This window comes from Monodelphis domestica, chromosome 1 (assembly GCF_027887165.1).
Source record: "Monodelphis domestica isolate mMonDom1 chromosome 1, mMonDom1.pri, whole genome shotgun sequence".
NCBI lineage: Eukaryota > Metazoa > Chordata > Mammalia > Didelphimorphia > Didelphidae > Monodelphis > Monodelphis domestica.
Window position 1 is genome coordinate 567,969,548 of NC_077227.1, and position 25,985 is coordinate 567,995,532.

Consider the following 25,985-nt stretch of genomic DNA (forward strand, 5'->3'; position numbering starts at 1 on the left):
ATTTTTGTAAACTGAGCACAGAGCCCTTGTACATAGTTTAGGAATATAATGAATGAATTGATTTAAATCAAACTATTGACTAAGTAACATGAAATAAAACATTGTTAGTTTTATTTAGCACAAGGTAACTCAGAGAGAAATCTCTCCAAATCCTCCAGTTTTTTGCCATAAAAGATTAAAGTCCTCTCTTGCAGCAATGTTTCTTAGGACTGGGACATCTTCCAGGCAAGGGCGTACATTTATCTTCTTTTTTATTCCGGCAGATGCCCCAATAAGAATAACAAGAAGAAATTTCAGAATTCTTCCCATCCACTGTAAAAAGAAATGCAAGTTACTACCTGGGACCTGGCTCAGACATTAGGAAAAATGAGAAAAGGGGATGGACTGGGAACATAGGCCAAATTTTTAACCCTGATGGCAGTCATCTATGGTTGCTATGAAAGATTATACATTTGGAGCTAAAAGGACCCACAAGGGCCATAATATCATATGATTGTATAAGAGCTAGAAAGAATACAGAAGTCATCTAGGCTAACCCTCACATTTTATAGATAAGGAAACTGAGACTGAGAGGTTTAGTTATTTATTTGCCCACCAAGAAGATACAGATCTGGACTGGGGATCATATAGAAACAAGAGAATGGACAGAAGAGTGGAAAGGCAGAAAGAGGGGCAGGTGTAAAGGTCTTTAGATGCCAAATAAAAGAATTATTATAGGCACTCTGCTAGGCATTGGGTTTACAAAAACAACAAAATAACATTGAAACTGACCCTTCCTTCCTGGAGCTTCTATTTTACGGAGAGGGGGAAAAAACCATCTATAAAGATAAAAGACATTTGGAGGAAAAATCACTAAAAATTGTAGGAAATCAAGAAAGGTGCCATCTGAAAGGAAAGGTATCTGACATGATCATTGAAAGAAGTTAAATTATCCTAAGAGGCAGAGGTGAAGAGGCAATAAGTCTACCAGCTCTAAGCTCCTAAATTAACATCTCTGAGATGGAATTCAAGGGCTTACCTGATTGCATCTGGCAGAGAATTATAAGGACCAGAAGCATAAGGTAGAGGAGGTGCATGGTGGGTGATATGTAACTTGGAAAAAAGAAGAATCAGGAGGACTTCCAGGGGACTGTGGACTCTTCCCTAATTCTGGGAGGCAGGCTTCCTATATGATTGGTCATGGAGATGGAAGAAAGAAGGCTGCGATGAGAAAGGAGCTTTTGTGTTTCCCTTTGCTTCTATGCAGAGCAGAAGCCAGGTGTAATTGAAGAAAGTGGAATATGTTATCAACTGTAGGCTCAGCAAAGAGCTGCCTCCTGTCAAAGAAAGAAGAGGAAAAATCCCCTGGATTAATACAGTATTTTCTGTAATCTTCACATCCTTGTTGAGTGGTGGCAGAACTTGGTGTTTTCTTTTTTAGGGGAGAAGGAAGAAAATAGGGATAACTTGGATGAAACCAATTCAAGAAAATATGGAAGGTTTATGAAAATGTAAGTGATTTCTGAGCACTTTGTTGCTCTAAATTCTTTTTTATCCCTATTCTGAAAACAGAAGGAAGCAAGATTATAGAGACCCTAAGACGTCTTTAACATTCCCTGGGTTAGGCTACTTCAAGGAGGAGACAGAGGAGTTTCCACTAGGTTCTGATCTAAATGATAGTAGACATATTTGTACTAGGACTGGGTTTGAATCAGGCATTACTCTAGAAAGGTAATTTATTAACTTAATTAAATGATGCATTTGTAATTTAAAAAATGCACCTTTACTTTTTTTTGGTGGGGGAGAAGGGTTTAAAAATATTCCCCTCTCCACATGCCCAATTCTCTAAGATTTCCTAGAGGCCACTATCTGAGGCATAGATGTGAATGTATATCTTGACTCCTTCCACTCAAATAAGTGACTTTGCATCTCTTGGGCCTTGGTTTTCTCATCAATAAAATGAGGAGACTGGACCTAATTACCCCAAAGATCCTTTTTTTCATTTTTAAATATAGTGTCCTAGGATCTACAATTTATCTCACCCCTCAGGAATGTCATTCCTCAGAGTCTAAACACTTGAATTTAAAAATGCATCATCTCATCTATCTTAAGCTTCAATTCCCTCTAAATGATCTTTCCCTAGTTTTCAGATCATTCTATTTGTTGGACCAGATCAAAGCAAAATAGAAATAGAAAAAACTTCATAGTAATACTTCACATCTAAAGCTCTCTAAGGTTTACAGAGATCTTTCCTGGGGAATTTGTAGTAGAACCATTTTTCTCATTTTATAGATAATAAAACAGTTCCAGGAAGGAAAAGTAAATTTGTCCAAGATCACTCTGCCAATAAGCATTAGGGGACTAGAACTTGTGGAAACTATTCCACAGAAAAATCAGAGTTAGAAGCCTCCTCAAGAGCATCTAACCCAGACATTGTTTTACAGATAAGAAAACAGAATTAACTATACTCACATAGTAAATAGAAAAGATAAACTTGAACTTTCTACTGGGGAATTACATATCTGAAATAAAATTTAACTTTGGAGATCTTCCTACTCCAAAAATGGAATAAGTGTGCCAGGCACTTATAAATTACCCCTTTAACAGAACATAGTAGGGTTATTCCCTACAATAGCTCAATCTTCATTTAAACAAAAGAGCTATAGACCAGTTTGATATTTCACTCTCTCTCTCTCTACTCCTCCCCTAATCTAATACAATTTTTTAAAAATCTCTTTATTCTTTTTTCTGGACTAACCACTTGGCAATTGACCTTTGGATTTCTCATTCTTCTTTCCTTTCCCTCACTAACACTCACCTCAAAGCAATTTGCCCACCCGGAGACCCCCTGTTTAAGAAACTACTGATATCCTCTCCCAGGCAGAAATTTTACACTCTAATTACATCATAATCAGGAGTATGATCATCAATAGGCTTGGGGTGGGGAGGAAATGATTTTTTTTAAGTAGAGGGGATAGCTGGGACCAGGTAATTTGCTTTTAGGGAAATAGCATTGAGATTGCTTCCATCCTCCCCTCCCTAAGTTCCAGTGCCCTATTGGTATCTGAGGACTTATAGGTATAGCAGAGAGCCAGACTTGGTGAATCTACATCAAGTATATTAAAACCTATAGATTCTGTCTTTTCAATGTCTCCACAATGGCCTCTTCTCCTTAGTTCAATAGTTGGCCTACATTCAACTAGGCCACTGTTGGTAGGGATAGTATTTAGCAGGAGTTATTCATTGCAGTATAAGCAGGGACTTGGGTCACCATTAGGATGAGAGGGTGACATGGGTAAAGATGGTTGTTAGAAGTAATCCTAGGAAAAGTTATTTATATTATTTGAGGATTATCTAATAATACCAATAGGTCCTTCTAGAACTCCCATACACGTACACATTCCTAGCATTAGGAAGAGATCAAAGTGATCCCTTTTATATCTGCATGAGTATCAATGTCTTTATAGGTTGAAGATAACTCATAATTAGATAATAGAGTACAGTAGAAGGAACCTTGGGCTGGGAGTCAAAATATTTACCTAGGTTCTGATCACCCCCTCTGCCACTATATGTGAGCTTGAGCAATCCCCTTGTGTTTTTTTTTTGTTTTCCTTTTTTTAAATACATTTGTTTGCTAGAATAAAGTTCTTCATTATCTCCCTTTCCACACTAGAGAAAGGCATCATTTGACAAAACATATATATGATATATATATGTGTGTGTGTATATGTTATGTTAGATTTATGAATATAATTATGTCACATATATTTCTATTTATCAATTCTTTCTCTGGAGGTGGACATTCATGGTATTCTTCAAACAATATTTCTGATATCATATATAATGTTTACTTAGTTCTGCTCATTTCACTGTTTATAATTTTCCATAGGTCTTTCATGTATTTTTAAAAAATTAATGTATTTGTCATTTCTTACCAGGAAGTAGTATTCCATCACAATTCTATGCCACAACTTGTTTAGCCATTCTCTAATTGATGGGTATCCCCTCAACTTCCAGTTCTTTGCCACCACAATGAGAACCATTATACATATTTTAGAACACAAAGGTTCTTTTCCATTTTCTTTGATCACTTTGGAAAACAGAACTAATAGTTGTATTGCCATAACAAAAGATATACCCAGTTCTATACCTCTTTGGGCAGAATTACAGATTGCTCTCCAAAATGGTTGGATCAGTTCACAGTTCCACTAACAGTATATGTGTCTCCATTTTTCCACATTCCATCCAACATTTGTCATTTTCTCCAACAGATGTGAGATTTACATTTCTCTAATCAATAAAGATTTAAAGCACTTTTAATATGGCTATATATATACATATATATACACATATATATAGCTTTGATTTCTTCATCCAAAAACCATTTGGTCATACCTTTCAACAATTTATCAGTTGAGGAACAGCTAATATTTGCTTAGATTTGCCAAAGATTTATATATATATTTGGGATATGAGAACTCTATGCCCTTTTTACGATTGCTTTCTCCTCTAGAAAATAAAAGAGTTGGACAAGGAAGACTTTCTTATAGCTCTAACACCCTAAATTAATTGATCCAATATGTGTGAATGTGAATGCAGGCCCAAAGTATCCTCAGTCCTTTCCTCTCCTCCTTTAGAATCGCTCACAGGTTCAAGAAATTTGCCATATTTTTGCTCTTTTCTGAGATCAAAGTATAATACTAGCTCTGGAAATAGAAGGGACCTTTTTGGTGTTCTAGCCCAGAACCCTCATATTACAGATGAGGAATATGAGATCCAAGAGAGGTTAGCTGACTCACTCAATCTCACATAGGTTAAAAAGATAGGGTTTGAACCTAGATCATCTTGCCTTCCCTTGTACCACAGCATTAAACCCATAAAAAACTGAACTTGCTAGAAACTCTCTATACTGTCTGTCCAGCCATAAGAGAAACAACATCAGAGCTTGGATTGTATTTTTGTCATTTCTTCATTTAGTAAACATTTATAATAATAATAGCTAATGTTTATTTGGTACTTTAAAATTTATAAAGTAATAATGAGATATATACCTCTGTGTATATACATGTTCATATGTGTACATATGAAGAGACAGAGATTTTATTATCTGCTATGTGCCAAACACTAAGTGCTTTAAAAATATTATTTTATTTGATTCTCAGATATAATGTGAGTATGTATAATATATATGTGTGTATGTATGTGTGTTCTTTCTTTTTTAATCCTCATAACAACTCTGTAAAACAGATACAACATTTTTGTTTTCAGATGAGGAAACTGAGATGGAGAGAGCTCAGTGACTTATCCAGAGTCTCACAGATGACAAAATGCCTGAAATAAAATTCAAACTTTAAGTCTTCTTGACTCCAAGTCTAGCACTATATACCTTATGTTCACTAGCTGTCTTTTATTGAGCTCCTAGGGTAAGAGATACAAGGATGAAGGTTCCTAGGAATGCACAATCTAATGGAAGAATAAAACAAGAACATGATAGATGATAAGATTAGGCAGAATGTGATAAGGAGAGTGGTACCTTATCTAGTCCTTGAAATGTAGGTAGAATTTCAGCAGAGGACAGAAAGAAGAGTTTTCCAGGTTAGAGGATGACAAAAAGTCATGAAGGTGGTAAATATCAAGCAAAGGCATGGAGAACAGAAATTATGAAGTCTAATCATAAACCCTTTGAATATATCATAGGATACAGGGTCAACCAGACATTGAAAGGTAGAGTTCATGAAGGAGAGTAAAATGAAATAAAATTGAACGTGTAGGGAAAGGAGTGTCAGATTGTTGAGATCTTTAATGAAAAAGCAATCTGAAATTCAGATCTCCCTGATTCTCAGTTTCCTCTTGAGAAATTTAAACTAGAGGATTTCTAAGGTTCCTTCTACCTTTCTCTATAGCATCCTATCACAAATAGAAATTTAAGTCTGACAGTAGGCACCTTGTGATTGTACCCTAAAGCTCCCCCAGAGAAATGATTTGTAATCTTCTTCATTATTTATTTTTTTTTCATGATATTCAAAGATTCTATGATGTGATGGAAAGAGTATAAGATATGGAAACAAAAGACCTGAGTTCCAGTCTTGATTTTTTTTTTATTTACTACCTGTGACCTTGACTAAGTAATCATAGGTTCATGGATTTAGAGCCAGAAGGGACCTCAGAAACACAGGAAATTAAAACCCAGAAAGGTTAAGAGACTTACCCATAGTTGCACAGATAGCATCTTAAATAAAGATCATTACTCAGTTCTTTCTAATTCCAAGATTAGTGCCACAGTCAGGAAGACCTAAGTTCAAATCTAGTCTCAGAAACTTAGTAACTGTGTGACTCTGGGCAAGTCACTTAACCCTATTTGTCTCAGTTTCCTCATCTCTAAAATGAGCTGGAGAAAGAAATGGCAAACTACTCCAGTATTTTTTTTTACCTTTTTAAAAAATTTATTTATTTAATTAATTTAGAATATTTTTCCATGGTAACATGATTCATTTTCTTTTCTTCCCCTCATCCCTCCCCCCATAGCCAATGAACAATTTAAGTGGGTTTTTACATTTGTCATTGATCAAGACCTATTTCCAAATTATTAATATTTGCAAGAGAGTGATCGTTTAGAGTCTACATCCCCATTCATATCCCCATCGAACCATGTGATCAAGCAGTTGTTTTTATTCTGCATTTCTGCTCCCAAAGTTCTTTCTCTTTGTGGATAGCATTCTTTCTCATAAATTCCTCTGCATTGTCCTGGATCATTGAATTGCAGGTAGTAGAAAAGTCCATCACATTCAATTGTGCTACAATGTATCAGTTTTTATGTACAACATTCTCCTGGTTCTGCTCCTTTCCCTCTCCATCAATTCCTGGAGGTCGTCCAGTTCACATGGAATTCCTCCAGCTCATTATTCCTTTTAGCACATACTCCAGTATTTTTGCCAAGAAAATTCCAAAAAAGGGTCACAAAGGATTAGAGGTGACTGAAAATGACTGAATAACAACAACAAAACACTCCCAGGGTCATTGTGAGGATAAAATTAGATAATAATGATGAAACTTTTTGTGAAACCTAAAATGCTACATAAAATCCTAGCTAGTAATGTTATTGTTATCATTTTGCCTTTTGGCTACCTTTAAATTTCCAAAAAATGAAATTTTAGTAATTTGCCTCTAACATGGCTTCGAATTCAACATTTTTTAATTCGAAATGCATGGGACTCAGTTCCCTCATCTGTAAAAATGTGGGGGCTGAACTAGTTGGTCTTTAAGGTTCATTCCAGCTCTCTACAGAAAGGTTCCCATATGACAAACCTATGTCTGGTTTCCAAGAGGTATTAAAAAGTCTCCAAGCAAGCTTATGGGTTATTTTCAAAAATGTGTTTGAATGACTACATTCCATCTCTACCCTTTGTTATTTTTGATCATTATATCATATCCAACTTTAATGACCCCATAAACAGCTTAGTAAAAATATGGAATGGTTTATCTTTTTCCTTCTCCAGTGTCTCCCATTTTACAAATGAGGAACTGAGGGATTAAATGACTTTCCCAGGCTCACACAGGCACTAAATGTCTGAATCTAGACTTGAACTCAGGTTTTCTTGACTGCAAGCCCAAGTGCTCTATCCACATTGCGTCACTTAGCTGCCCCAGACAGGTTATTCAGTGGAGTAGAAAATGAGGCAGGACCTAGACTCAACTCTCTATATTTCTCTTGGGATCAGCCTGAAAATATTCATTCCATGCTGACTCTGAGTAAGTGTTATGGATGAATCTCACCCAGACATGGTAACTGTGGCAGTGAGAAACAGGATCCTGGATATTATCCCTTGTGCTTTCACACCCACAGCTGTAGTTCCTTCGGGCAAAGACAACTTGTCTCACCACTTAGCTGGCACTACCAGAAGGAGCTTAAGGGAGGAACCAGGAGGAGACAGAGACTGCCTAGAACTTAGGACACCCTGAAGCAACTGCTTCCTCTCAGATCAGACCCAGGAGTGCCAGAGTGGAACCCTAGGGCCCCCAGAAATGATCACTCCCTTGCCAAGGGTGCCTGGATAGGAATGAATTTCATAATCTAATCTAGAACCAGGCTATTTAGGGAAAGGCTTCAGGTAAAGGAGAATGCCCTTGTCAGGAGAGGCAAAGAGTTAGGTTAAAAGACAGGCTGACTGTCAATGCCAAGCAGGGGTGGAGATAGTGCCAAAACTCAATGACTCACTCAGGTTTTTCCCCACCCTCTCAGCCAGCTCTGATAGCTGCTATTTCTCTCCTCTCTCTCCTTTGAAAGGCGGGTGCTCCTAGAGCAAATAATTCTCCCTGACACTTGGAAATCATGTCGAGCTTCATTCCTGCCTTTGAGCAAAAAGCACCAATCACTGAGTGGGTCGAAAACATGACTCGCTGGCAGTTTGCCAGTTCTTACTCTCTCTCAGTATGAAAATGCCATGTATGGTGACATGAACATAACACGTAGGAGTCAACAACCCAAATTTCATCATGGTTTGGTCATTTATTCCCTGTGAAACCTTGGGTAAGCCAATTTCTCTGACCTTCATTTTCTTCATTGTTACAATGAAAGGACTGGACCAGATCATCTTTAAGGTCCCTTTGTGAAACGTATTTTCCTGTAAGGAAATCAGCATACTGTTGGTGGAACTCTGAACTGATCTAGGCATTTGGGGGAGCAATCTGGAATTGTGCCCAATGAGTTATAAACCTGTGTATACCTTTTGATCCTATATACTTATTGTGAAACTGGGAGAGATAAGAGTAGGAAATGGACTTTCAGCCAACACTCCCTTAAGACTACATCAGGGTATGTTTTGAGGAAGATAGGTATGATAAGGTGCCCCCCCCATCCTTTGAAGGGTCCCCTCACTCAATACATGGAGGAGTCAATCCCTTCTTTGTCTATCCTGTCTCTATAACTTTGCGCAGAGTATCCCCTTGCCCCAGGAATGTACTCTCTCTTAATCTCTGCTTCCTTGAATCCTTAGTAATATCAATAAAAATAATAATGATAATGATGGTGGTGATAGTAATACTTGTTTAACACTTTAAGGTTTTTAAAAAGCTTTACATGTAATTTAATCCTCATACCTACCCTAACAAGGTACTATTATTATCTCCAATTTACAAATGAGGAAATTAGAAAGAAAACTAAGGAGGGGAAGACTAAAATTATCAAAGACCTCAGGAAGAAGAAAACTCAAAGATCTTGAACATAAGCAGATAAATCAGAAGGGAAAACATTAACAACAAAAAGAAATATCGTATTCAGACATAGAACATGAATTCAAGCATATATATATATAAATAAATCTTGAAAAATAAAGAAAAATGTGAGGTGAACCTGCAACCAAAACACATTCTTCCTGACTGGTTTGAAAGAGAAATGAGAATTAGGAGAGTTAGGAGAATTTACAGCCTGCACGGAAAAAATAATGAGAAGAGTAGAAAAACTGGAAGCTGCAAAGGCAAGTTGCAGAGAAACAAAAGGGAGAAGCATAGATAGTGAATGCAAATTACAAAGTATTAAAGAACAAAACCAAAAAATAATAACACTAAAAGAAAGTCTGCTCACTATCCTCTTAAAACAGACTGAACTAAAAACAGGATATGTAGAAAACAACCTAATGATCCTAGGTCACCTAGAAGAACATTACAGGATGAAGAAACCTGAAGACCATAATGTAAGAAACAACATAAGAGAACTGCCCATAGGGGCAGCTAGGTGGCTCAGTGGATTGAGAGCCAGGCCCAGAGATGGGAGGTCCTGGGTTCAAATCTAACCTCAGACATTTCCTACCTGTGTGATGCTTGTCAAGTCACTTAACCCCCCATTGTCTTAAACCAATACACAGTACTAGTTTAAGACAGAAGGTAAGGGTTCTTAAATAAGTGAATGAATGAATAAATAAGTAAATAAATAAATAAACAAACAAATAAAGAAAATTAAAATAAAAAAAGAAAATGAACATCAAAAACTAAATGTCAATTGAAATAATTCATAAATCACCTACAGCAAAAAACCCAAAGCTACAAACTCCAAGACACACACATTAAATTTAATAATTCCATTAAAAAATACAAGATCTTCAAAAGATTGGGAGAAAGATCTTCAAATACAAAGAAAATGAAAATTGAATAACAGAATAATTCTGTACCCACCAAAAACTGAAAGAGGGAATGGAATAATGCTTCCAAAGAGCAATCCAGAATGCAATCCAGAGTGACGGGCCCTAAAAATCTAATCTTAATCATAAAAAAGTAATTTCAGTAATAAAGATACCTTTGAAACATTCTTAGAAAGAAAACTAGTCCTGATGAGATTAAATGCTTCTCTTTTAAAAAAAATGTGTTACTTTAAAGTTGACCAAAATAATATATGTATGTATATATTATACACATGCATATATATACATAGATACATAAAACTATGTATGCATGTTTCCGTCTATCACATCACAGGCAATAGAAATTGAGGACGGGTGAATGAATACAACAGCCAAGGATACCAAAAGCAAGAGTGACAGAAGAGGGGTCAGTAAAAGACTTCAAATAAGTTACTTGTTCTGAGTCACATAAGTAAGTAAGGCTGGGTTTGAACCTCAGTCTTCCTAATTTGATGGCCAGTACTCTATCCCTTGGATCACCTAGCTGCCTTCAAAGCTGGAATCAAGAGTGCCACCTTGTGTGGCACTTTCCTGATTTGCCTTACCTCATAAGGTTTTTTCCTCTTCCACTCTTCCGTTGTAATTTATTTTGGATCTACTTGAATACATATCTTCCTCACTCATTGAACTTAAACCCCTTAAGAAAGAATACCATTTCAGCCTTTGTAGCCTTATTGCCTAGCCCTGTCCCTGGAAAAGCAATAGGCACTTAAAAATGTTTGTGGGTTGATTATCAGCTACCTACTCCAGGTGGACTTAACCTCATTTCCCACCATGGAAAGTCTCTGTGTTCTGGCAAAATTTGTTTTCCTGTTGTTCGTAAGAAGCTGTCTTTGCTCTTTACTGGTAGTCAAGTCCTTTTCTACATTGAGTGGAGAGTTACAGTAAGGATTAAGGATTAAGCATCACCCAATCTATTTTAACTGGGCTGTTTTTAGGGCTACATCTGCATTCTGGGATTATCTAGGGTTGAGAGATTCCTGCTTCTCAGAAGCAATCTAGAGTAAATAGAAGGGTCATTGAATGCAAAGTCAGGAAACCAACATCTAGAAATAAAAACCCATGTTTTCAGATTTCTATACACAGATGTAGAAAGAATGCACTATAAGCAAGCTGAGTCAGAAATCTTAATGCCAGAAAGCCAACGTGATCTCAGACATCACTGATGATGGCGGAATGAGACTTTTATCTTGAATAGGGATAATTTAATCAAAAGGCACAATATTGAAATAGAGAATGGGAGATGAAGTAACATTGATTGCTTCAAGATAGTAATTCTCAGCTGTGAGCTCTTTCACCCAATGTGCACTTGCCTCTCCCTTGTCCCTAGGTGCAGCACCACCTCCTCTCTCTTAAGGGTTTAAACTGGCCACTTCAAAGTTCGCCATGGATGATGATATCGCTCCACTCGTTGTTGACAATGGCTCTGGAATGTGCAAAGCTGGCTTTGCAGGAGACGATGCCCCTCGTGCTGTCTTCCCTTCCATTGTTGGGCGCCCCAGACATCAGGGTGTGATGGTGGGTATGGGTCAGAAAGACAGCTACGTGGGGGATGAGGCCCAGGTCAAGAGAGGTATTCTGACCCTCAAGTACCCCATCGAACATGGGATTGTCACCAACTGGGATGACATGGAGAAGATCTGGCATCATACTTTCTACAATGAGCTCCATGTGGCCCCTGAAGAGCACCCTGTACTGCTCACAGAAGCACCCCTGAACCCCAAAGCCAACAGAGAAAAGATGACACAGATCATGTTTGAGACCTTCAACACCCCAGCTATGTATGTTGCCATTCAGGCTGTGCTGTCCCTCTATGCCTCTGGTCGTACCACCGGTATCGTGATGGACTCAGGTGATGGTGTGACCCACACTGTGCCCATCTACGAGGGGTACGCTCTTCCCCATGCCATTCTCCGTCTGGATCTGGCTGGCCGTGATCTGACGGATTACCTCATGAAGATCCTGACCGAGAGAGGGTTCAGTTTCACCACCACGGCTGAGAGGGAAATCGTACGTGACATCAAGGAGAAGCTGTGTTACGTCGCCCTTGACTTCGAGCAGGAGATGGCCACCGCTATGTCCAGCTCTTCTCTGGAAAAAAGCTATGAGCTCCCTGATGGTCAGGTGATCACCATTGGCAACGAGAGGTTCTGGTGCCCGGAAGCTCTCTTCCAGCCATCTTTCTTAGGCATGGAGTCCTGTGGCATCCATGAAACTACCTTCAACTCAATCATGAAGTGTGATGTTGACATCCGTAAGGATTTGTATGCCAATACTGTACTGTCCGGTGGTACCACCATGTACCCAGGCATTGCTGACAGGATGCAGAAGGATATTACAGCCCTAGCCCCTAGCACCATGAGAATCAAGATCATTGCCCCACCTGAGCGCAAATACTCGGTCTGGATCGGAGGCTCCATCCTGGCGTCCCTCTCCACCTTCCAACAGATGTGGATCAGTAAGCAGGAGTACGATGAATCCGGGCCTTCCATTGTCCACTGCAAATGCTTCTAAATGGACTGCTGGTGTTGGTTTTCTTTCCTTGCTTTTTTTTTTGGCAGAGTGTGACATGATAATTGCACACACACGCACACACACGCACACACACACACACCCCAAAGAGATGAGATTGGCATGGATTTGTTTGTTTTTGTTTTTGTTTTTTTGGCGCTTGACTCAGGATTTAAAAACTGGAATGGTGAAGGTGATGAGCAGTCTACAGTACTTTGGAGGCAAACATGCCCCAAGTTCTACAGTGAATCTTCAGGACTCTGATTGTACTTTTTTTTAAATAAGTCATTCCAAATATTGTATAATACATCATTCCAGAGTGACTTGCCTCTATGAAGGCTGTCTTGCTCTCTCCCCACAGGAGCAGAGCGACTTACCATAAATCCAGAGCAGGGGGAGGGGGTAAGGTATCACAGTAGTATTGCTTTGTGTGTAAATTATGTAATCCTTTAAAAAAACTGTTTGTATCTTCCACCTTAATACTTGTTCCTTTTATTTAAATTGTCAGCCATAATGAATGGCTCCCTGAATCCTCTCCCTGCCCCAACATAGATGTGAATGAATACTTTAACTGTCTCCCCAAGAGTTTAATGAGATGGGGGAGAGGAGGAGCTTTAGCTGTACATTGACTTAAGACCAGTTCAAATAAAAGTGCACATGTTAAAAAAAAAAATAGTAGTACTTACTTTTAGCTAAAGCACATCTTGTAATTTGTTTGTTGTTAGGGTTTGTTTGTTTTTTTAAATTTAAGTTTTAAGGGGCAGGTGGGTGGCTCAGTGAATAGAAAACCAGATGTAGAGAGGAAGGTACTGGGTTCAAATGTAGCGCAAATCTTTTAACAAACTGCCTAGTGTGAGAATTTATTTCTTATGTACTGTAAGAATTACTGTGTTTTCTTTTGTCTTGGATCTGGGTCAAAGATACTATCTATTTCGTCTATTGTTTTGCATTTTCTTTGTCCTTGGGAATCTCAAAGAGGGTCTACCTTTTTAACAGAATGAAGGCAACAAGGTCTCTTTTCCTATGACTGTCCACCTCTGAGGATGGGAGATGGGGGATAGATTGATAGACCACCTCCTAATTAGTTATCACCAATTCATGATGTATTGGGCTTTTCAAGAAAGGGGCTGAATAACAAGTTCCTAAAAATCCATTTATTGGGCTGCCTGACCCAATTCAGGTCATTCTTGGTCATGAGAGACAACTATGGAGACCTAAATCACTTTAACAGTTAGAATGCTGGCCTAACCAATAAACCTGATATGATCAATAAACTTATATTATAACCCCCAAATCAATCTCTTGAGAACATTTTAATCAGAACACTAGCCCTTACTGCTCTTCTGCCTTAGAACCAATGCTTAGTATTAGTTCTCAGAGAGAAGGGAAGGGTTTAAAAAATTAAGTTTTATTAATGCATATTTTTACATGTTTCTGGCATACTCCATCCCTGATCCCTTGTTCCAAAGAAAAAGCTATGAGAAAACAATTAATATTGTACCTTGGCACCTAGTTAAGCACAAGGTAAATGTTTGTTGACTGAATGACATTTAATAATAATACATGCAGCATTCCACTCAAATTGTTCCCCAACCCTTTTAACAAAGAAGGGTGGTACATTTCCTCATCTTTTTACTATTACCACAATTGCTCATTATAATTATACAATTTGACTTCATTTTATTGTTTTTTTTTTAATTTATATTACTGGAATCACTGAATATTCTTTTTTATTTTATACTACAATGGTTCCTTCCCATGTTTTTCCTCATATTTATTGTTATAGATTGTCAACCTGGAAAAACATAGAACTACCAAAGTAATTACAAAAAATCAAGTCTTTAAACAAGACATAGGAGACAGTGCTCTCTTGGCCACCACAGAGTCGTCCACAAGCACAACTATCCCACACCAAGCTAAACTCTGAGACTCTGTATTTGGTGAAAATGTACCACAAATGGGAATTTCCATCAAACAGAAGAACTTGGGATCTTATATACAGGTTAGGGAATATAGAAAAAGAAGGACAACTGATTTGTTTACAGGGACACAATGCAAAGAGGATTCCAGTCAGGGGCTAGATTACCTGAGAGAGACTTAGATACAATGGGAGAAACTTCTAAGACAAAAGGTCCATAAATCTAGATTAGGTCTGCTAATTCTATCTAGGATGAGATCTCTAAGTATTTAAGACTTAAATATCTCTATCACTCCCATTCTGGGTGCTTAATGAGTGCTTGATAGCTCTTGGTTCAATCTGGGACAATGGGAATTCTGTCTGGGAATTCCTTGAAGGCAAGTTCCTATAGAACAGAAGTAAATCTTGGAGGTTCATAAAGCAACATTGTCCAGATCAACAATATGGCATTAGATTCATATGCCACAATTTGTTTAGCCATTCCTCAATTGACTAGATTCCATTTTGCAGTTCTTTGCTAATTCAAAAATTGATTCAAATAATATTCTTGCATATATATTTGTATATTTATTCATATAGTGAATATATTATAGATAGTATATATGGATATGTGTACACACATATATACGCACATACATATACATATCTGGTACAATTCTTCTTTCTAAGACCTTCTTGGGGAAGGTCTATATATGCCCAGCACTGGCATCTATGCATCAGTGAGTGTGAACATTTATTTGTTTTTCTCATATAATTCCAAATCACTTTTCAGAGTGGTTGAACCAAATCATCTTCCTGTCAATAGTGCCCTAGTGTCCTTGTCTTCTTCTAGTTCATGGTCCCAAGTGTTAAATATTCCTATTTTTATCATCTTTGCCAACTATTTTGAATGTGAGGACAAAATTCAGATTTGATTTAATTTGCACTGAAGCAATCTTACATAAGATTGTAAATATTTTTAATTATTTGGAGAATTTGTTATTCATATCTGGCAAGCATTCATACATTAAGAGAAATGACTCTTTTGGCTTTATAAAATCTGTGCTAATTCTTTTTATTGCTCAGATATTAAATATATATCAAGAATGCTGGGTGAAGAGATTTTTCAGTTTTCTTCTTAACTTACATTGGTTTTTTGTTCATTAAAAAGCTTTAAAATTTTACATATCCAAAAAAGGAAATTTTACTTATCCATAATTAGGGTGTCAATTTGGAAAACCACTAAAGTAATTGAAAAGAGAAAGTCTTTAATCAGGACAAAGGAGACAAGAGTTTTTATGGCTGCCACAAAAAATCATACACACACACAACCAATACTGCCACAACAAACTAGACTCTAAGACTGGAAATGTTTCCCATAAAATGGGCTCTGAAAGGGAATATATGGAATATCCATCATGGGAATTTTCTTTATGAGAAATTCCTTCATCATAAGAATTTCCCTTATGGGAATTTCCTTTATCATGGGAACTTCCCCTATGGGAATTTTCATCAAACTGAAGAAGTTGGGGTCTTTTTTATACTTTAGGGAATATAACCAGAGAAATACCTGACTATTTACATAGTGGCTTGGGAAAGAGGCTGTAGCCTGAGGCTTGGATATCTGGGAGAGGCTCAAATATATTAAGAGAAACCAAGAAACCAAAAAGGTTCCTTAAGACTTGATTATCTCAGTAACTCCTATTCAAGACACTTAATGGGTGCTTGATGACTCATTGTTCAGTCTAGGATAAGGGTCAATTTGGGAATTACTTGAAGGTAAGTTCCCATGAGACAATTGGGAGTTTCATAAAACAACTTGCCATCCCCCCTTCTGGTCAAAGCTGTGTGAGACAGAATTGAGTGTACTGTTCTCAGAATGAGTATTCTGTTTACAAAGGCTAGTTTACCTTTTGTTGATTGAGGACTCCAGAATGAGTTTGGGAAGGAGATGAACAACTTGATTGCTCCCCCTATCTCACCTGAAATGGGTTGGGTTGGAGGAATCTACTACCCAGTTACAGATGTCTTGGATTCTAGTTCAGGGCCCAGTGAGGGAGACCTGACAGGGGATGAGGGAGGAGCCTTGTGTTGGGAGCTTGTATATATTGCCTGTTTGCTGCCTAGTCAGTCAGTATTTCTTAGCCCATCATTGAAGTGCTCTCTTTCATGAAGGAAATAAATAACTTCCTCTTTTTACTCCTACCTTCTGCTTCTAGGTTTTGTTTATTTGAGTGAATAGGGCATTTGTTCTCATTTTTGAGTGAGGAACTTGTCATCATTTTTTAATCTCACACAAAGCTATTCCACTATTGACCATAATAAAGTACGAAGGACAGTATGACCAGGGGAGTCTGACCCTCTGTAATCAACCATGGAAAGAAGACAAGGGAGCCTAATCATGGAAAATTTGCTTCAAGGAGCACTCCCCATCAGCCATGAGGCATTGACAGTTAAAGACAGGAACTCCACCTTCAGCAAAATCTTAACAATAAAATACTACCCCATTTCCCAAAGTCTGTCATGTCTTTAAGTTCTATGGGTCCAGATGTAGGTTTCAGTGGACTTCTTCTTTTGTGGGAATGTCCGTTGCAATAGACAAGTTCTCAAACAGTTTCATTGCTGAATAAGAAAATGTGAGAAATCTATAATCAAATTCTCTAATAGGAATTGATTGTTTCTTTGGATGTTTGCTCACAAATGCATATAGGACTAAATTATGATGTCAGCCACAGTAGACATTCAGTAATGTTGGCCTGATTGAAGTGTTCTCTCAGTCCTTAAAAATTACTTGATATTAGCAGTTAGAACAATAGTGAAAAATAATTTCTGCCAATACAAAATCATATTCTAGTTAAGTATCCTATTACAGACCAAAACAATATTTTTAAATGCTTACATGACTCCTTCAGTTTCAAAACTGTTTTAAAATTAAATTAAAATTCTCAAAATTAAAAATGAATTAAAAAAATTTATACTTCTTACTTCCCTTAAATCAACATTCTCATTCCCCCCTTGTGGAGAATGAGATGATGAGGATATAAAAACAGACAACTTTTAATTCACTTTAACTCCTTATTTAATAACCATAATCATGCTTAAATGGATTAGATAGCTCATTCACATTAACTACTATTTTAGAAATTTTATTTCAGATTCTTTTGAACTCTTTCAGGATATGCTTTCTCTATATATGTTAAATAATACCAAATTAATACATCACATCCAAGTGCCTGGATATCTGTTTGAGGTAGCAAGATCATAGGTCATTCTCTCCTACTGCTAACAAACTCAGTATTCATCCACTTGGTTGTTTGAATGGCTAAAATCCTACAGATCTGCATTTTTAATTCATATTTATTCCAGCATGAGCCTATCTAGGAATTTTTACCTTTCATGATTATAGAAAACTTGCCATGACAGGAGAAAAGAGAGACATAACTAAAATAAGGGAGAATTACTCCCCTAATTTGAAGTATTAATTCCAGGTATAAGTTGACAAAGATTCACAGCAATATATAGAACTGCCAGGTATAAAACTGAAGTTTCTTTCTGGTAATCCAGCTGAGTACCCTCTCAACTTTCCCATGGTACAGAACTATACCTGCCGTTACCAGAAGACACCCCATAGGACTGAATGCATCACCAAACAATTTTTTTTTTCCGTAGCATTCCTTCCAATTACATTCCTATACAATTTAACCTCAAATGACAGTTCTCCCCAGTAACATTTAGGGTTAACTGTAACTATCTCCTCTTAACAATTATATCATAAAAACTATCAGGCTTCACTATTCTTTCCTAAATTCTTCTGAAATCACATTAAGAAATAATTACATTCTGTAATCCTTCATAGATGATGAACATATATGTTATACAACCTTAGAAAATCACTCTGTAAATTTTTTTTCCAAATTAACCAATATAATATTAAATTTCATAACAAAATAAGATACCACTGGGTTGAAATTTTCCTTCTCTAATTAAATGTGAGGACTAGCTTTTTCCTTATCTGACTTTTCTAGTTCTCAGGTAAAAGTAATTGCTAAACTTAAAAGGGACCTCAATCCTGGTAAGTACTCTGAGAATTCCCAAGGGAGGGGTCAGGGAATACCAGCTTCTGTATCAGGTTCAGGGGAAAAATCTAAAAGGACAATGTACTGCTTTTTGCATCTCTCATCTGTTAACACATCATCCCCTTTCCTACTTCCCATAGGTTAAGAGTTGAGGAGAGACACCCAGCTGCTTTGGTTTATTCATTCACACACAATCAACCAAACACACCCACAAAACCAAATACATACATACATACATATAAGTGAGGAAGTTGCAACTCCAGGCTCAACTAAACCCCATTTTGTCCAAAAAATGCTTAGGGTCAGATTTAAGTAACTTACCAATTATCTCAACACTTATACCAGTGATGGCAAACCTTTTTAGAGATGGAGTGTCAAATGCCACCCACCCACCAGAGACCTAGTATCAGGCACTCCTTGCCACCCTTCTTACCTCACTCAGGGGAGAGAAAGTGCTCCCAATGGGCTACAGGGCAGAGGGATAGGTGAAGTGAGGAATGTCCTCAGCAAGTGGGGGGGGGGGAAGGTGGCCCAAGCATTCTGTTCCCCTCTAGCTCTGCTGCCTGTGATCCATCCATTTTACCCCCTGTGAGCTCATATTGGTTGTTGGATAGAAGAGTGGGGGGATGTGAAAAAATGTCATCAGGTACATGGAAAGTGGTAGAGAACAGCTCTGCATGAGTTCCTCTGCCTTTCTAGGAATGAACTCTGGGTAAGGGAGATAGGGGAGCTTCATGCCCACAGAGAGTCCTCTGCATGCCATCTTTGGCACCCATGCCATAGGTTGGCCATCACCGACCTATAGTCTGAATACCTACAAGTACCTGGTCCACAATTTGAAGCTATATCTGGTAGCAGTCCCCTCTGTGGGATTTGCTGGGGCATACACATCTCTGTGGTTGCTCATAGTTCAACAGACTCCTGATTAAAGAATGGTTCAGCTATCCACATCAAGAGAAGGAACTGTGGGAGTAGAAACATAGAAGAAAAACATGATTTATCACTTAGGATATATAATTTGGGGTTTTAGTTTTAAAAGATTACTATATTACAAAAATGAATAATATGGAAATAGGTATCAAGGGATAATATGTATATTATTTATTTATATATAATACATATAAATTAAAAATTAAAGAATTGTTCAGTTTTCCAAATACCCAAGTTCATTGCTGAGAGTTTCACACACCCAGTGAACCTGCCAAATTGAATCTGAACTGGAACTCAGCAGGTTCCTGTGGGCACCACACATCTGGAGTCCTCTAGCAAATGGTTTAGGCAGCAACAACTTTGAATCTTGGTTTGACCTCCAAATACATCAACATGGAAAAACACAAAATATTAAGTAGTTAGAACAAGTCTTAATCAGAACAAGGGAAAGAAGGGTTTATGACCACTACAAAAAGTCATGCACATACATACCAATACCACCACACCAAGCTAGGTTCTTAGACTCTGGAAACATTGTCTCCTGAAAAATGCACCTCAAAAGGGAATATCCATCATGGGAATTTCCATCAAACTAAAAAACTTTATGGAATATAACCAGAGAAGTAGAGAAGAAGCATACTGATCAAGTAATGCACTATTTGTGAAGTGGAACTGACTTAGAAACTGAAAGATCAGAAAATGGCTATAATGACTCTTGAAAGAGACATGTTGCAAAGTGATGGCTGAAGGAATAACTGAAAAGAGAAAGAAGCAGAAGGCATAACTATTTGCTACTACCTCAGAGAGCATGAGAGGAGTGACCAGCACTGGGAATTGTTACTAGAGATTAGATATATTTGGAATAGAAACCGACATAAGATAAAAAGAGAGTAAAAGGAACTGGTCTTGGAAGAAAAGAAGTTTAACTACAAATAAGCAGTTTTAGAAAACACAGCTGAAGGAGAATGAAGAGGAAGAGGAGGAAGAGAAAGAAAATAGGGGCAGTTGAAAAATAGACTTAGCAGAATGGGAATGAGAACTGGGGAAAGTTAATATTATAAAAATAATAACTTGGACATGCATAGTGCTTTCAAATGTGCTAAACAATTCAAAAGCATCATTTGATCCTTAGAAGAAGTCATAAGGAAGATGCTATTAGCTTTATTATATACAATGAGAAACTGAGGCTTAGAGAGATCATGGGACATTGCTGAGAACTACACAGCCAATAAGTGTCTGAGGTAGAATTTGATCTTATAAATTCTTTATGTACAGGTACTTGTGAGTCTCTGGTGTCCCTAGAATAGAAATTCTGAACCTTTTTTGTGTCATGATCCTCTTTGACAATCTGATGAAGTCTATGGACCCATCTTCAGAATAGAAATATTTAAAATAAAAATATGCAGTTTTACAAAAGAAACTAATTATATTGAAGTAGTTCTCTATTATCTATGTTTGTATCTAGGTATGTATTTGTCTGTCTAGATCTATCTGTCTGTCTCTATTTCTCTATCATTTATCTATAAAGAAAGTTCACAAACCCTAAGTTAAAAATCCCTGTTAAAGAGAGAGTCTAGATCAGTGATGGTGAACCTTCATCCCCCAGACCAAGTGCCATGCCTGCCCCTTCCCCCTTATCCAACATAGGGGAGGAAGCAAGCCCTTTGGGCTCCTGGGAAGATGAGTGGGTAAAGTGAGGAATGTCCTCAGTGAGTGTAGAGAGGGGGAGAGGTGTGGTCTGAGTGCTCTACTTCCCTCCAGCTCTGCTGCCTGTGAGCTTCCCACCTTACCTACTGTGTGCTCCCATCAGGCTGCTAGGCAGAGAGGTGAAGGATGTGAAAAAATGTCATCAGGTTTGGTGGAAAGGGGGAAGGGAGCAACTCTGCCCAAGTCCCTTTGCCTTTGAGTAATGAACTGGGGAGTAGGGGTGGGGAACAGGGTGGCCACATATCCACAGAGAGCACTCTGTGTGCCATCTTTGGCACCCATGCCATAGGTTCACCATCACTGGTCTAGATTAAAAGGACTCAGCAAGAGAAGTCAAGCCCTTTTGGTATGCTCTTTGTTTGTAGATATTCAGTGACTTCACATCCATCTCTAGGAATAGCATTAACATTATTCTTATTGTGGCCATGAATAGCAATGGAGTGAGGCATGAGGTGGTAACAGTCAGGGCTATTGTTAGTCATTAAGCATCTCTTCCAGGGCCATGCCTCACCACACCTGAAACACTCTCTGCACATTGTGTTCTATGAGTCACCCTAGAACATCATTAATCAGTATGGATGTGGATTCCTTCAAGTCACAATCCTGAGAAAGAACTCCTGACTCGTTTAACTTGCCACTTCACATGCTCCAGTGTCTCCCCTTATAACCTACACTTTGTTTCTTCCTTCTTGCTAATCATAGCATCTTTTGCTCTTCAAGGTCACCCAGGAGTGAGAATTGATATTTTTCATGAGTTTGATCCTAATTTGGAGAGAAAGAATGTTGACTCAAGCAAATTGACTTCCTATATTTCTTCAGATCTTACAGTCCTACTCCTCCTTACTATTTGCCTCTGGGATATTAATTCTCCCATCCTTTTTGGAAAGGCATGGTTGCTACTAGAGAGCTTCTGCAGCCTTTGATGCAATCTGTACTAGAAAGAGTCAGAATAACTGGGCTCGAGTCTGAATTCTGCCACTTATTATGAAATGTCCTCATATGTAAAATGAGAGTAATAAAAGTAACTTCTTTTTTAAAAATGCTTGTTGATTATCTCAATTTTCATTGCTTGGTTGGATGGTTGTTTTCTTTTGTACTTTAAGAGGACCAAAATGGCATTGTTTTGTTGAGGTCAATGTATTGTGTGCCCATCTGTGGCTGATCTGACCAGGAGGAGCTCAGAAATCTGTCATAGATGAAGCACAAATCGCCCGTATGACCATTTGAGATGGAGATGTCTCCATTTTCAACTCATATTTCTTTTAAGCTACTTCGATTCTGCTTTGAATGTAGAATACAGAGCCTTCTTTAATATGGGCATGCCATGCTGAACGATATTGTGCCAGTGTCTCCTGCATCTTATAATCGACCAAAGCTCTGCAGTGAAACCTTTAAAGTGTCCTTTTATCACTTCTTTTGAACTAAATGTAGAGACTATCTCCACTACATAAAGCTGTGAGAAGCAAATAAACTAATATATTTGAATTTTCTTGGTAAATTTTAAAGGGAAATTCAAATTTAAGAGATTCTGAATGTTATGTTTCTGTGTGTACACACGTATATATGTTAAGGTAAAAAAAAATTATCACTGTCCAGGCAGATCATGTTTATAGAACTAGTCTATGACCTTAATAAGTTGTCTGACCTCAGAAAGTTGTCTTAAACATGGTTACATAGCTGATATGCATCAGAGGCTAAACTTGGTCCAGCACTCTACCCATTGAGCCACATTGCCTCTCTGTCTCTCTCTGACTCTCTCTGTGTCTCACTCTCTCTCTCTCTCTCTCTCTCTCTCTCACACACACACACACACACACACACACACACACACACACACACACACACACACACTTCCTTTACCAACATTACCCTTCAATGCCAAATTGTGGCTTGCAGGGGGACCTAAGCATTTCTTAGTTGTTCAGATATTCTTTCACATCCAGCTCTTTTATGAGCCCACAGACCATTTAATACTGCCCATGAGGTTTTCTTGGCAAAGATACTAGAGCAGTTTGCCATTTCCTTCACTAGTGGAAGACATTTCTTAAACCTCTACTAAGGTTTAGATGCTGCATTAGGCTCCAGGAATAAAAACCCCAAAATATAACAGTCCTTGCCTTCAAGGAGCTACTAAAATAATCTTATTATTCAGACATATGTATGTCCTACAAAGCAGTCCTAAAGGCATGGACCCATTGATACCATCATTGAGAGGCAGTGTATGATATTGGAAAGAAAAATGAATTGAGTTAAGAACAGACCAGAGTTCAAGGTCCAGCTTTGCCACTTGCTATGTGACCTTTAGCAAGTCACCCTCCCTGAACTTTAGATGCCCCTTCCTTAAAATGGAATAAACCTTCATGGGGTTGCTGGGAGTAAAGAGCTTTAAACCTCAAAATGTTAGAGAAATGTGTTGTCCTAATTGTATAGCATTACCATCAATACTATCACTAGGGCACCAGATTGATATCAGTGTTTCTAAGGCATATGCAGAATTCCTGAGCCTCATTCGATTCTTGTTCTCATTTTTGTGGATGCTATTTGCAACAAAGGAAATTACAATCCAGCTCGACTTCTCATTCTATGTGATTTTCATCAACAACTTTCTATAAATCTTTCTTGGGGGATTTACCCATGTATTGGGTCCCTTTTTCCTGCTTCATTTTTTATTTGAAATTTCAGTGCTCAGACTGTCTTTGCTGGTAATCTCTCATGCTTACTTCATGCTTATCCCATCTCCTTTTCAAATCATAGATTTCTTCAGTGAGATCTCTTACAGTTAAAGCACAGTTGACAGAGTATGGACCTTAGAATCAGGAAGAAGTAGATTCAAATCCTACCTCTGACACATGCTAATTTTGTGTTAGCAAGCTACCTCATGACTCCTCAATTCCTCTGCAGCTTTCTAAGAAGAACAAGTGTCCATCTGCAATAGTAGTGGCCCCTCCCTCCCAGGGAAGCTCCCTATGTGAACAGAATCCCAAGAGGAAAACTCTCTTCCTCTATTATTTTTGAGGTATGGTGGGGGAGGATGGGGTGAAGAGACAGCCAGTTTGGATGGATCTAGATGGGGAGTAATATTCAACAAGGCTAAAAAAAAATAAGAGGTAAGATTGTAAAGAATTTTCTTAAAAGATAAAAAAGAGGAGTCTTCATTTTATCCTAGGGACAATATGGAGCTCCATCTAAGCTCCAGTTAGTTGGAATCACCACTAATGTGACCACATTAGTCAAATTCTCACTGAAGCCATTTGTTGTATTTTATAAAATTATGACTCCGTATGATACAAATTCAAATATATGCCACTACTTAATCAGATTCATTATTCCCCCTAATTAGAGCCTAGTTATACTAAAAGTGATTAAATATAAACTGAATTGGTCAGATATGAATTTAAAGAAATCACTTGTGAAAAAATACTCTCCATCTCTAGAGAGAGAACTGATGAACTCTGAATGCAAATTGAAGTATAATTTTCTCGTTTTCTTGATTTTTCTTGATTTAAAAAGTGGCTAACATGGAAATATGTTTTACAATTTCACATGTATAATTAATATAATATATTGCTTGCTTTCTCAATTGGTGGAAGAAGTAGGAGGGAAGGAAAATAATATAGAATTCAATTTTAATAGAATATTAAAAATATATGATAAATTAAAAGGAAAAAATAAAAAGAATCCCTTGGGGAGCTATGTGTACAATAGAGTAGAATGAGAATAGAGACTTAAGGCTACTAGACTTGTTAGGGGGTTATTGTAGCTATCTAAGAAAGAAGTACTAAGGGCCTGAAGTAAGACAATAATTGTGTGAGGCTAGAGAGAGAGGGTATATCAATAGATATTGGGTCTGAAAGTTGTTGAGTAGTAAAAAGCACAAGATTTTCCCACTTTACTTATTTATTTTTAAATATTTTTACATATTTACATGATTCATTTTCTTTTCCTCCTCTCTTCCTCCCCAGTCCCAAAAGTAATTCCACTGGGTTATCACTTGATGCCTATTTCCATATTATTCATTTTTGCTATAGAGCGATTTTTAAGGCCTAAACCCCAAATCACATACCCACATATACATGTGATAAGTGATGTGATATGTTTTGCCTTTGCATTTCTACTCCCATAGTTCTTTCTCTCATTATGGATAGCATTCTTTTGCATAAGTCCTTCAGGATTATCCTGGCTTGTTGTATTGCTACTAGTGGCAAGGTCCATTACACTGGATTTTTCCACAATGTTTTACTTTCTGTGTACAGTGTTCTTTCGGTTCTCCTCATTTCACTCTGCATCAGTTCATGGAGGTTCTCCCAGTTCATATGGAAATCCTCCAGATCATCAGTCCTTATACCATCATATATCACAATTTGTTTAGCCATTCCCCAATCAAGGGACATGCCATCATTTTCCAATTTTTTGCTGCCACAAAGAGTAAGCCTGTGAATATTTTGTACCCATATTTTCCCTATTATCTCTTTGGGGTACAAGCCCCAAAGTGATATTGCTGGATCAAAGGGCAGACAGCCTTTTAGCGCCCTTTGGGCATAATTCCAAAATGCCCTCCAGAATGGCTAAATTAATTCACAACTCCACCAGCAATGCATTAGTATCCCTATTTTTTCACAACCCCTCCAACATTTATTATTTTCCTTTACTGTCATTGGTCAATCTGCTAGGTATGAGATGGTACAACACCATTGTTTTGATTTGCATTTCTCT

At 37.7% G+C, this 25,985-nt stretch overlaps 1 protein-coding gene and 1 long non-coding RNA gene across 16 annotated transcripts in view; one reads left to right on the plus strand and one right to left on the minus strand.

Annotated features, from left to right (window-relative positions):
- Nucleotides 1-13,956, plus strand: part of LOC103092677 (actin, cytoplasmic 1-like) — a 106,249-nt gene extending 92,293 nt beyond the window's left edge. For 7 of the 15 annotated variants that reach the window (XM_056813413.1, XM_056813407.1, XM_056813408.1 and 4 more), the window contains 3 exons: nucleotides 1,421-1,490; nucleotides 10,447-10,518; nucleotides 11,482-13,956. In XM_056813413.1, coding sequence (XP_056669391.1) covers nucleotides 11,538-12,665 — 1,128 coding nt within the window. In that variant the 5' untranslated portion in view covers nucleotides 1,421-1,490; nucleotides 10,447-10,518; nucleotides 11,482-11,537 and the 3' untranslated portion in view covers nucleotides 12,666-13,956. The remainder of the gene's footprint in view (nucleotides 1-1,420; nucleotides 1,491-10,446; nucleotides 10,519-11,481) is intronic. The other 8 variants (XM_056813418.1, XM_056813421.1, XM_056813409.1 and 5 more) reach the window with 3 other exon arrangements.
- On the minus strand, nucleotides 90-2,857 carry LOC103092352 (uncharacterized). The gene is made up of 3 exons (XR_458863.3): nucleotides 2,798-2,857; nucleotides 1,019-1,316; nucleotides 90-312 (listed from the first exon to the last, which is right to left on the minus strand). It is a non-coding gene; the product is annotated as an uncharacterized LOC103092352 (long non-coding RNA).
- Nucleotides 13,957-25,985: the final 12,029 nt, after the last annotated feature.